We start from the raw sequence: 14,592 nt of genomic DNA on the forward strand, positions 1-14,592 counted from the left end.
TTTTTGGTTCAACACACTTCTTAGACAAAAACAAAGTTTAAAAAAAACCAAACTATTCTATATTCTCTCTCTGTCTTTCACCAACAGCCTCAAAGCCTCACACCAGCCTGGTAAAAAAGGTGGGACATTTTCACTTCCGGGAGGAGCAAAACTAACCGTCCCAGAATCCCTTTTCAACAAAAAAGACTCCATATCCTGTAAAGTTGCTGCCCCTCATACAAGATGGATGACGTGTCCAGCACAATTGCCCATCTATGAGGCCGTCAGTAGTGAAATTTTTACGTTGAAATCATCCGTACACACATTGAAAAAGGTATGGCTTTAGCAATCGAAGTAGTAGTAGTAGTATCGTTCGGCTTCACTTCTATGTTCAAGGTATCAATCCAGGTTCTGAAGTCACATCGCATTTGTTGATGTTTCAAATCCCCCTTCAAGTTTTGTCTCTGGGCAATCTAGTACGAAGTGGTTTGCATCTTGTGGTGCTTGGTTGCACTTTGGGCATGTTGGTGATTCTTGGAGCCCCCATTTGTGCACCTTGGCAGCTGTTCTTGTATGTTTTGATCATAGTCTATTTGCAGCTAACCAGTATTTTCTTGGTTGATCCTGTAGACCTGGGAGACTTTTACAGGGATCTTCAATTAGTTCCCCTCCTGTTGGTTTATTACTTTTCCATTCCTCTCACCAGGCTTCTTGCGTGTTGTAGTTTTCAGCAATCAAAGTGACTATTGGTCAGTACTGACCAATAGCCCTAGCCTTTAGCAATACTTGCCTCGTTGTTTCTGGGTCCGCCGTGTGACTAGGGACCACTTAAGCTCCAACTTTCTGGTTCATTTTAAATATCGTGCTTTCTTTAACTCTCTCCTTACGGGCCTTTTCCCGAATTTTCCTCAAAACTTCACACTCAACCTATACAAAAATAGATTTATTTCAATCAAACACAAAAGCTGTTAGTTCTTGCTATACTAATTTCTTTCTGCTAAGCGAGCTCTTCAACACAATGTTAATACTTTAACTATAACAAACATTTTTGTTCAAATATTATGATGTAAAAAAGAAATTATAATGAGAAAAATGTTGGCTACATCGTAACAAATGTGGCGATTTTCCTGTTGGTGGTGAGGAGGGTGTTAAGGTTACCTATTTAAATCTCGTACTTAAAATACATTACAGTAATATAAATTATTTATGTCACCTGTCAGTTACACGTTTACGCAATATCTTTATCAATCCTTGGTATCTACATGTAAATAAAGCTGCCCAAGAACATGAAATTATCTATTGAATAGCAAAACTCAATGTCTTCGGAATTGAATTTTATTACCCAATTTCAAACTAGTTTGTAAAATACGCAGAGAATAGCAAAACAATTTGTTTCATTGATCATGAAAAAGCATTTGACTAAACCTTTAGCAATAAACTTTTGAAAACCAATAAGAAAAATGACGATAACAATATCTTATTATGCTCAAAAGAATCGATCAACAAAATTATAAAAACAGATAACCAGACTGAAAATCGAAAGCTAGTGTTAGACTTCATTTCCAATAAGAACAGGTCTTTCTCAAGGATGTGTTTTATCACTGTATATCTTTTAATATAAACAAAAAAGATTGTTTTCAAGTTCTGTACACAACTCAGTATACTGTCAAACCCTGAGACCCGTTAAAGACATTTGATACGCCGATGACACAGCACTACCGTCACACAAATCTTCTGGAATAAAATATACAACACTTTCCATGTAAAAACTCTGTAAAACTATTAGTAAGCCTCGCAGTCCGAATGACACTTGCTGAGAATTGTGTGATTCAGTCATAATCGATAAGTATATCTGCTCTCTCCATCCATGTTGTTAATTATTTCCATTGTTCACGGTCCTGGGCCAGAGTTTTGAGGCTGTCAAAATCTTGTTGTGACTCTAGTACGGAGGGCACTGCAATATTTCTTAGTTCTTCAGGGATTAATTTGGCCTCATCTGAATCCAGACATTTCTGATTTGTAGAGAGGTCCTGGTTCACGGTAGTTACTATTGATGTTGGTGGTCTCCTTACATATTTGTTGCCATGAAGGAAATATCAAACAATGCAAAAATGTTGGCTTATAATTCAATATAATGATCTTGATGGCACAATCTTATCTGCATTGATATGAGTTCAATACTTTTATTTTGATAAATTGATTTTTTGTGTGTTTTATTTTGTTCATATCATTTCATCCACCCCTCCCTTCCCCCGCCCCGTGTTTCCCCGCTGCTTCCCCCCTCCCATAGCCTGTGATAGTAAAGATTCCCTTCCAGCCAATCAGCAACGAGTACGGTGACATCAACGTCAAAGGAAAATGGACGGATGGGTCAGAGTGGGTCAACGTAGGATTTTTGGTCAAGGTCAGTTTTGAATAATTTGTTTACTTGTTTGGTTATTTATTTGTTTGCATGATATAGATAGTTCGAAGTTGACGTCACTCAGGTCTTTATTATTGTTTCTTTTGCCATCCGCGTTTATGAGTAATTCTCACTTAACTGTATTATCCAGACTATTAATGTTTATGGTTACACACAGTTTTGTGTATTGCTCATTGCCATGTGGTAAGCTTATTAGCCAAGCCCATATTATCTATAGAACAATTCCTCTCGGCCAATCAAAAAAAGAGTAGGATACCGAGGTCAAAGGAAAAGGGACAGACGGGTTGAAAAAATAGAGCATTTATACAGAGCTATATCCATGAAACGTGCTCAAAGCGCTTTACAAAGGGTGTCTGGCCAACAGCAACGTCACATATAGAGCGAGCCATGACGCCTTCTAGGAGATATTACATTTTTTCCGACAGAGACAACGCTGTTAACGGCAAGGTACTCATTTTACACCTGAGTACGTTGAGGGAATGTGAGTAAAGAGACTTTTCCAATGACTCAACCTTGCGCCGAGCTATGCTCGAACCAAGGACCCTCCGATTCGATCCGAAAGCGAGTGTCATACCACAAGACCACATAGCCGCACGTAGTGTGTCGAGGTGGGTGTTTTGGAGAAGGGTACATAGTTTGAGTTTGTCTACTTCTTACTTGGAGAGGGTGTTTGGGTTTTGTTTTGGTTGTTTTTTTGTTTGGGCGTATCTTTTACTTTTTATTTTCTATTTTTTTTATGCGTGTGTGTGTGTGTGTGTGTGTGTGTGTGTGTGGGTGGGTGGGTGTGTTTGTGTGTTTTGTGTCTTGTGTGTTGGGGTTTTTGGTTTTTTTTCGGGGGTTGGGGGGGGGGGGGGGGTGGTTGATGTTGCTTTTTTGTGTTTTTGTATTTTTAATTTGATGTTGTTTTCTTGATTTGTTTATTTATTTTTTTGTCAGGGTTTCTTTTTTTTTTCTTTTTTTTTGTTGTTGTGTTTTGGGGGCGGGCATTATTTGTTTTGTTTTTGTTTTGTTATCTGCGTGAGTGTGTTTTTAAAAAAAATGTTTTGTTCTATTTATTTAAAAAAATTCTTTTGGCATACAGTTTTTACTTTTTAAAACTTTTTGTTGCTCTGATTTCTGTTGGCACTAGGGTCATTTAAACCAATATTTTTTTGACATTGACCCTAACTCTCTCCTTCCCAGCTATTTTTAGAATTTCCCCCGAAAATTCACTCCCACCCAACACAAGAATAGACTTTTCTTACTCAACGAATAAATAACAAATGCATTCTATAAAGAATGTTGTTCAACAAAATGAGCTCTACAATACAGTGTTTAGTATTTATAGCTGTGATCAAAGCACTTCTCTAAATTTTGGGATGTACAAGAGAAATCAGAATGAGAAAATAGTTGGTCGCTTTCGGATCGGAAGGTCCTGGGTTCGAGCCTCGTGCTCGGCGTATAGTTGAGTCCTTGGAAAAGGCTCTTCACTCACATTCTCTCACCGTACTCAGGTGTAAAATGAGTACCTGGCCGTTAACAGCGTTATCTTTGTCCGAAAAATGGTAATATTGCCTAACAGGCGTCATGTCCCGTCCTAAATGTTAAATGTTGCTGTTGACCAGGGACCCCTTGTAAAGCGCTTTGGGCACATTTAGTGGAAATTGCCCTATATAAAGCTCAATTTTAATTTTTCAAATTTTTAAAACGAATGTGACGATTTTCCTGTGGGTGGTAAGGAGTGGATTAAAGGTTTTGCACATTTTCCAATCCATGTTTTTTCTCTTTTCAAAATCCTCCGTTTTGAATATAAGGGTATATTTTGGCCTATAATTTAATTTAAGATAAAGATTTTGATTGCCCACAATCCTACAGCATTTGTTGATTGAAGATTTAATAAGACTAGAGTTAGAAGCGACCTTTTTTTGGGGTCGTGGATAGCTCATATGGTAGAGTCACGATCTTCCCGGTCAGGCGGAGATGTCGTACCAGAAAGGTCGCGGGTTCGAGCCCCCATTGCCCCCGGCGAAATTTTTATTCTCTATTGTCTTCTGGCACTTTCTACCTACTCACTTCAATTTTTGTTGAAGATTTACCTCCCCTTTGTTCCAGGAAAGCGACAACAAACCTTGTGTGGAGTTGGAACTGACCAAGCTCGGGACCTTCGTCGTGACCACCACGCCCAAGACAGAACACTTTGACATCACGACCCAAGGATGTCTATACCAGACTAGAATATCCAAACACATCACCGTACGATTCCCCAAGAAAGCCACGGAAACAAACTTACAATGCGCTCTACAGGTTGGCTTCATAATTGTACAAAAATATGTGACCCTTCGCCTCAAAACGGTATTAAGTCGGGATGGTTAGGATGGTGAAAATTGAATTTATAGCCAGAAATATCAGACTTGTTTTGAGTTTGTATGTTTTATTAAGGAGAGTGGATACCATTTTTTAAGGGTGCTAATGCCAACAATTTATATTTTTGACCAGTTTGACAGTTAATTTGGTTTTTACGCATCTTGTTCGTTACAGCATAATACTGTTTTGAGACGATAGGTCACATATAGTCAATAACGAGCAGTGCTGTTGTATGCTATTGAAATGAGTTTATTGTTTCGAGGAAAACTGGTGAGAAATGTGGAACAGGAAAACCCACCAAGAGGAGGAAACATCATTAAAGATCCAACCAAAAGAGTGCCTGGATTTCCTCAAATCGCCTCTTAACTGGACATGGCAGAACTGCATCGAATATGTGCAGATGGAAACTTGGAACCAGTGATACCTGCCGGAAATGACAGGCAGCCCCAGAGACCAGCGATCACATCGTCCTCCAATGTCCAGTCACTAAACTTGAAGGTGGCTACGAAACCATTCTTAGGGAGGAGGAAGACTTTAGAAGCTGTGTTGACGAAATAAATTTGGAGGTGTAGCCATACGCTACTTCTACTACTACTACCACCACCACCACCACCACTACTACTACTACTACTACTACTACTACTACTACTACTAACCCACTACTACTACTACTAATACTACTACTACTACTACTACTACTACTACTACTACTACTACTACTACCACTACTACTATACCTACTAACTTCTACTACTACTACTACTACTACTACTACTACTACTACTACTACTACTACTACTACTACTACTACTACTACTACTACTACATACTACTACTACTATTACTACTACTACTACTACACTACTACTACTACTACTACTACACTACTACTTTCTACTACTACTACTACTACTACTCTACACTACTACTATACTACTACTAACCACTACTACTACTACTACTACTACTTACTACTACTACTACTACTACTACTACTACTAACTACTACTACTACTACTACTACTACTACTACTACTACTAACCTACTAATACTACTACTACTACTACTACTACCATACTACTCACTACTACTAACTACTACTACTACTACTACTACTACTACTACTACTACTACTACTACTAACTACTACTACTACTAACTACTACTACTACTACTACTACTACTACTACTACTTTCTACTACTACTACTACTACTACTACTACTACTACTACACTACTACTACTACTACTACTACTACTACTACTACTACTACATACTACTACTACTACTACTACTACTACACTATACTACTACTACTACTACTATACTACTACTACTACTACTACTACTACTACTACTACTACTACTACTACTATACGACATACACTACAACTACTATTATACTATACTACTACACTACTACTACATATACTATACTACACTACTATAACTACTTATAATCTACTACATACTACTACTACTAATCTATATATACTACTATATACTACACTTCCAATCCCAATCCATCCAAACTTGTCACAAATCAAAAAATTGTGACCATTCTCCTAAAACGTATTAATCAGATTGGTTAAGATGTTGAATTGAATTAGCCAGAAATACAGACTTGTGTTGAGTTTGTATGTTTTATTGAGGAGAATGGATACCATATTTTAGGGTGCTAATGCCAACAATTTAAATTTTTGACCAGTTTAACATTTAATTCAGATTTTAAGCATCTTGTTCGTTCCGACATAATGCCGTTTTGAGACGATGGGTCACATATCATCATCATCATCATCATCATCATCATCATCATCATCATCATCATCATCATCATCATCATCATCACATGCTGGCTTCACATTTGTTCCGGGTCAAAATACCAAGTTCAAGGGAGATAATCCAAAAAATCAAACAAAAACAACACACATCAAATTTTACAGTTTACAGTTGTCTCCCCTGAACTCGGATCATGATTATCTATTTTTAACAATAACGTTATCATCCCATGCTGCTACCTAAATAGTTATGCCACCTTATATTCCAATATATAAATAACCTGGGTGGACAAGTGAGGGGTGGGAGAGTGGGGGGGGGGGGTGAAGAGGGGAGGGGGAAGGGGGGGGGGGTCATATAAAAAACTCGACTGCTCCCGGGATTGATCTCATCCCTTTGCATGTGAAGCGAGTTGCTCTACCAACTGAGCTATCGCGACCCTCATACATGATAATATCTTTCTATATCATTGCCCTTCCCATGCATGGATTGGTTACATACACATTTCCATGAAATCTGGAACCGGGAGAGTAGAGAGTGTGACGTCACGACTTTTCTGCCCATTTTATTTTTCAGCGTCAGATTCACACTTTCGTGCCGTTATGTGCGGCTTTGTGGTCTGGTGGTATGACACTCGCTTTCGGATCGGAAGGTCCTGGGTTCGAGCCTCGCTAGGCGCATAGTTGAGTCCTTGGAAAAGACTCATTACTCACATTCTCTCACCGTACTCAGGTGTAAAATGAGGACCTGGCCGTCAACAGAGCTGTATATCGCCTTATAATAGGCGTCGTGTCTCGATCAGCATGTTACGTGTTGCCGCTATTTGTTAGGAATCTTTTGTAAAGCGATTTGAGCACATTTAGTGGATATTGCGCTATATAAAAGCTCTAGTTTTTTTATATGGTCCTGGACTTTGACACTTTCCTTCAAATCGTAAATATTGTATGAGCGGAGCATCGTTGTATCTTTATTCACATTCTCTCACCGTATTCAGGCGTAAGATGAGTACCTGACCGGACTGATAAGTGTTTTCTGTCAAGAAAAAAATAAATCATAATATCGCCTGACATGTCGCATGTTTCATCTTACATATGAAATGTTGCTGTTGGTCTAAGTACCCAACTGTAAAGCGCTTTGAGCATGTTTAGTGTATATTGCGCTATATAGATGCCCAAGTATTTTTAAGAGTATAAAATCCGGTCCTTTTGCATGTGAAGCGGGTTGCTCTGCCAACTGAACTATCAGGACCCTAATACATGATAAGAGCACTTTTTCTATTTCCTTGATTACTTCAAACAAGGAGCCAAATACAGAGGGCGTACACCAACTTCACTTCCAACAACATTGAATCAAGATGTAAAAAAATATCAAATACATTTAGAAACAACAACCGAAGAACTGCTTTCAACAACACAAGGAAACATTCAACTGCCTCAGCACCTTAACACACATGATGACATTCTGAAGCGATGAACGCACCTGCACTAGACAGAGATTACTAACTGGATAATAGAAAAAAATCTGGCAAACTCGAAGTGATGCACACATTCACGGCAAGATTCCATAGAGACGACGCAGCCATAATTATTATTATTATTATTATTATTATTATTATTATTATTATTATTATTATTATTATTATTATTTTTATTTTTATTATTATTATTATTATTATTTATTATTATTATTTTTTATTATTATTATTATTATTATTATTATTATTATTATTATTATTATTATTATTATTATTATTATTATTATTATTATTATTATTATTATTATTATTATTATTATTATTATTATTATTATTATTATTATTATTATTATTATTATTATTATTATTATTATTTCCTTGCCCTTCCTTCCCATGCACAGATTCATCCGATTCCTCCAGAAAAACTCCAACTTTCCAGGGAGTTCCGCCCCATGGAGACCGCAGACCTCCAAGCAATCACAGAGTTCGTGGACATCATTGGCCACGTCCAGTGTCGATTCAAGAGAGCGGTCACCATCAAACTGCCTTTGCCCATGGGTGTAGAGCTGGATGTAGAAGGGGGAGGTATGAATGCTTGAAACTATTTCTTCATCATCATCATCATCATCATCATCATCATCATCATCATCATCATCATCATCATCATCATCATCATCATCATCATCATCATCTTCTTCTTCTTTTTCTTCTTCTTCTTTCTCTTCTTCTTCTTCTTCTTCTTCTTCTTCTTCTTCTTCTTCTTCTTCTTCTTCTTCTTCTTCTTCTTCTTCTTCTTCTTCTTCATCATCATCATCATCATCATCATCATCATCATCATCATCATCATCACCTACTTCTTCTTCTTCTTCTTCTTCTTCTTCTTCTTCTTCTTCTTCTTCTTCTTCTTCTTCTTCTTCTTCTTCTTCTTCTTCTTCTTCTTCTTCTTCTTCTTCTTCTTCTTCTTCTTCTTCTTCTGTGACAAAATTTGTAAAAATGCGTTTTAAATTGGCATTCACATTAATTTGTTTGTTTGTTTATTTATTTATCTATTTATTTATTTATTTATTTATATATATATTATATTATATATATATATATACATATATATATATATATATATATATATATATATATATATATATATATATATATATATATATATATATTCAGGGCTGAGAATCCGCCTAAATGGTGGTTTATCTCCGCCCATCACCATCACTATTCCGCCTTTTATAAAGGCTCACCACAACCGCTACATCAACATCCCTATCACCACTACTTTTACAACCACCACCTGTACTACAACAACCACCACATCATCATTCCTATCACCATTACTACTACAATCACCAGCCACATCATCATCCCCCACCACCACTACTACTATCTACAACCACCACCACATCATCATCCCCCACCACCACTACTACTACCTATAACCACCACCACCACCACCACCACAGCTACAACCACTACTACTACAACTACCATCACATCATCATCCCTACCACCACTACAACAACAACCACCACCTTCTTTTCATTCCTACTACAAATACAAATACATCCTCCACCACCACATCATCCCTCGTATCACTACTACAACCACCCCACATCATCCCTACCACAACTATTACAACCACCACCACACCATTATTCCCAACACCTCTACAGCTACAACCACCATATCATTATCCCTATCACGATCCTACTACAACCACCATCACATCACCATCCCTACCGCCATCTTTTCTTACTACTACTACAATATGTTGTAATTACACTCTCAACTTTTGAAATTCCTCCAAGTGGTGTCAGAAATTATTACGAGACACATTTTTGATTGCATCTCAGTAAATGTTTTAATGAAATTCTAATTTATACGTTATCGTCGCATAGATAGGTCTTGAACTCCATTTTTGTGACCAGTCATTCTCACCCCTGAACCATCATGACATCATCACCATCTCTACCACAACTACCACCACTACGACAGCAACTGTCACATTATCATCAGTAACACCATCTCCACAACCACATCATCACTGCCCTCATTGTAATCAGTACCACCTCTAGTGCAAGCACCACTATCACATCATCTTCCTGGTGGGATCTTTTGACTTGCATGGATCAGAGTTGCTTTCTGCCTTTGTCTTGGCTTGATCCTTTTCCTGGCCGGATTCATTGGCACGGAGGAAAACAATTAAATGCATAGTCGTTTTTGGGAGATGATATGTTTGTCCTCGTATATCATCTCTCTTTTGTGTGACGTTAGGTTTGTTGTTCTAAATTTTGTATTTCTCTCTCAAAGATTCTGTGCTTGTGTCTTGGTGAGACTTTTAGGTGACCTCAAACTAACTACATTGATAGTTTGATCTTGGAGTCCGTTTGTGAGCCCTATTTGAATCAGTCACTTTTTCTCCGGTGCTTTTGATCTTACTTAAATCTATATTTTTTTTACAGCCCCATATATATTTTAAGTGCCGCTGAAATGACGTGCACACACAAATCAATATAGTTCACTCAGTTCTTAAGTCTCGTTAATTTTTCACTTTCATTTTTCTGTACTCATCACTACATTCACTTTGAGCTCTCTCTCTCTCTCTCTCTCTCTCTCTCTCTCTCTCTCTCTCTCTCTCTCTCTCTCTCACACACACAAATCAGTAAAGTGCACCCAGTTCTTTAGCCTCGATAAGTTTTCACTTTTCATCTTCATGTACTTAACAATGATACACACACACACACACACACACACACACACACACAAATCAGTAAAGTGCACCCAGTTCTTTAGCCTCAATAAGTTTTCAGTTTTCATCTTCATGTTCTTAACAATGCTACACACATACACACACACACACACACACACACACACACACACACACACAGGGGATTCAATTAAAATATTAATTTCCTGGCAATTGCCAACATAAAACATACGTTAAATTAATATTTCCGATTAACAAAAAAAGCACATACACACCTAACAATAAAGTTCACTAAGTACTTTAACCTCGGTTAGTTTTTCACTTTAATCTCTCTGTACCTATCACTATATTCACTTTGAGCAGTTTCTCTCTCTCTCTCTCTCTTCACTCTCTCTCTGTCCCTCTCTCACTCAAACACACACACACACACACACACCTGGGTGGGGTTCCTGACCTCCCATAGAGGGCAAGGGGGTACATACTATGTCTTCTATCCCCTTTATATCTGTTTTCCAACATGCTTTCTGTCTTTGTCTTAGAATGAGATTACTTGGTTTTGTCCCGGCCCTGGCCAGAGTCCTAACTGGAAGGGAAACAGTAAGATGCACAGTTATTGTTTTGGGAGATGATATTTTTTTCCTTGTAAATCATCTCTATGTTATGTATTATTATATTTGTTATTTTGAATGTATAATGTAAGCATTTGAGTGTATTCCTGTTTGTGCCCGGATGAGACTTATAGGTGATCTCAAACTAAGTACATTGGTGGTATGCTCTTGGAATCTACATCTGATCCCTTTTTGTTCCGTTACCCTGTGTCTTACTTTTTCTTGGGTGTTTTAATTGTAATTCTAGAACTTTTTACTATCCCATTTTCTTCCTTTTTACTGGCGCTGATATCACCTAAATGTTTCGCAAGCGCCGTAAACCCTTGAAAACAAACAAAACACACATACACACACACACACACACAAACACACACTATCATTCCTTCTGTCAGACAAACCTAAATCTATAAAGTGGATCATATCCTTTTCACATCAGCCATCATTCTCTCTTTTCACGTTCAAGTACACACCTTATCACCACCACCACCACCACCACCACCACCACCACCACCACCACCACCACCACCACCACCACCACCACCACCACCACCACCACCACCACCACCATCATCATCATCATCATCATCATCATCATCATCATCATCATCATCATCATCATCATAATCATCATCATCACTGCCACTACTACTACAACCACCACCATCGCCATACCATCATTTCATGAGGCACCACCATTACTACAACCACCTCCACCACATCATCATCATCACCATCATTGCTACCACCACTACGACATCATCACAACACTATCACCATTAAAACAACAATCACTACCACATCCTTACCACCGCTACTACAACCTCCTCCAACACAATATTATCACCAGCACCACTTCTGCAACCACCACAACCACATACATTATCATTACTGCCACCACTACAACAGCCACCATCATGTCATTATTACCACCATACCTACCATTCATTTTAATATTTTATATTTAATATTTTATATATTTTAAATTGGTTTTGGAACTTTACTTGATTTGAAACAAGGGCTATTAGGATGATTATAGATCTCAATAGATTATATTTTGTTTGCAGAAATTCCTGTGTAAGCATTGAAATTGTTCGGAATTGTTTCTGAAATTTACGTGAACCAAATTTTAAGTTGGCGTTTCTCGTCAACTTGAAACAATGGGATGTGGGCATTAGTGAATCTGTGAATACGGGAGATGTATGTGGCGACTACCACTACTACTACAACCATCATCACATCATCATCCTTACCACAACTACTACAACCACCACCACTTCATTATCCTTACCACTACCATTACTACAACCACCATGTTATAATTACACTTTCAGTTTTAGAAATTCCTCCGAGTGATGTCAGAAATTGCTGGGAGAACATTTTGGATTGCATCACAATAACTTTTAATGAAATTTAAATGTATAGGTCATTTTTGCATGGATGGTTCTTGATTTAAGCGCTGAAAAATGTCCTCCTTTTTAGTGACCAGTCATTCTCACCCCTGATATATATAAATATATATATATATACTATATATATATATATATATATATATATATATATATATATATATATAAATTGAGCTTTTATATAGCGCAATATCCACTAAATGTGCTCAAAGCGCTTTAAAATGGGTCCCTGACCAACAGCAACACGTAACAAGTAGAACGAGACATGACGCCTAACAGGCGATATTACAATTTTTTCCGGACAGAGACAACGCTGTTAACGACCAGGTACTCATTTTACACCTGAGTACGGTGAGAGAATGTGAGTAAGGAGCCTTTTCCAAGGACTCAACTATGCGCCGAGCGAGGCTTGAACTCAGGACCCTCCGATCCGAAAGCGAGTGTCATACCACTAGACCACATAGCCACATATATATGTTAATGTTATTCAACAACGTATAATCTCTATACCATATTGATACAATCTGTCCACCCAGGAGATGCGATGACCAGTGAGGGCCACCCAGACATTGCGGTGCTAACAAAGACCTCCACTACGGGCTGGGAATTGGTCGACTCGCTATATAAATTCACCAGGACGACAGTCACGTTTGACGTCAGAGAGCTATCCAGGTAACCGGGTTCATCATATATAAATCATCCTGTGTGGGGTTCCTGACCTCCCATAGTGGGCAGGGAGGTACTTACTGCGTCTTCTATCCCCCAAAATCTGTTTTCCAACCTGCTTTCTGTCTGGGTCTTGGAATGAGATTCTAGCCGGGGTTCCTGACTTCCCATAGTGGGCAGGGAGGTACATACTGCGTCTTCTATCCCCCAAAATCTGTTTTCCAACATGCTTTCTGTCTTTGTCTTGAAATGAGATTCTGAACGGGGTTCCTGACCTCCCATAGTGGGCAGGGAGGTACATACTGCCGGATACCCTGGCTGAGAGAGAAACAGTCAAATGTATAGTTAGTTTTGGGAAATGATATATTTTTCCTTGTAAATCATCTCTCTGATACACTATATTATTTTTCCTTTTACACATGTAAGATTTGTAAACAATTGAGTGTGTTCCTCTTGGCGGGGACCTGTGCTTGTGTCTGGATGACACTTTTAGGTGATCTCAAACTATGCACTTTGATAGTGTGCTCTTGGAATCCACATCTGTTCCCTATTTGTACCAATACCCCTTTGTCTTCTCTTTTCCTGTGTGCTTTAATTGTAATTCTAGACCTTTTCACTATCCCACTTTCTTCCTTTTTTTATGGCGCTGATATGACCTAAATGTGTTGCAAGCGCCGTAAAACCCTTAAAAACAAAAACAGTAACCCATCGTCTCAATACGGTATTTAAAAAAAAGTCACTCAGAGACATTGGGGCCATAGAGCCGGAGTTTATCCCGGTTTCTCCTATGGCGTGAAACGGATCAGAGCAATTATTTCTTGCTAACCTTTGAATATGACTCTGTTCTATCGCAAAATGTACTTTACGCTAACAGATCTAACAGACCCAGCTACCTACCCATTCACTACTGGGTAGAACGGGGGAATCAGAAAAAAAATCTCGACTACAACGGAGATCGATCTCGGTCCTTTTGCCAGTGATGCGTGTGCTCTACCAATTGAGCTAACGGAACGCCTCGAATAAAACGGTATTATGTCTAGATGAATCTGTCCATGAAAAGGGAATTTAGAACAGTGAGGAAAAGTCGTGATGTCATATCTTCTACTATTCCGGTTCTAAAATTCTTGGAAGTGTGTATGTAACCAGCCCTTCGGAGGACTAATAATGGATTGATTACACAATAGTAGTAGTAGCGTATGGCTACGTTGA

General features: G+C 38.3%; 1 protein-coding gene across 1 annotated transcript in view; it reads left to right on the top strand.

Moving 5' to 3' along the window:
• The window catches only part of LOC144959968 (uncharacterized), an 85,396-nt gene that overhangs the window by 55,678 nt on the left and 15,126 nt on the right, over positions 1 to 14,592 (top strand). Inside the window, exons 3-7 of the mRNA XM_078892849.1 lie at positions 25 to 313; positions 2,270 to 2,383; positions 4,493 to 4,684; positions 8,398 to 8,581; positions 13,254 to 13,389. Coding sequence (XP_078748975.1) covers positions 25 to 313; positions 2,270 to 2,383; positions 4,493 to 4,684; positions 8,398 to 8,581; positions 13,254 to 13,389 — 915 coding nt within the window. The remainder of the gene's footprint in view (positions 1 to 24; positions 314 to 2,269; positions 2,384 to 4,492; positions 4,685 to 8,397; positions 8,582 to 13,253; positions 13,390 to 14,592) is intronic.

This window comes from Berghia stephanieae, chromosome 14 (genome assembly GCF_034508935.2).
Source record: "Berghia stephanieae isolate SIO BIC M18660-M18661 chromosome 14, UCSD_Bste_1.3, whole genome shotgun sequence".
Lineage (NCBI taxonomy): Eukaryota > Metazoa > Mollusca > Gastropoda > Nudibranchia > Aeolidiidae > Berghia > Berghia stephanieae.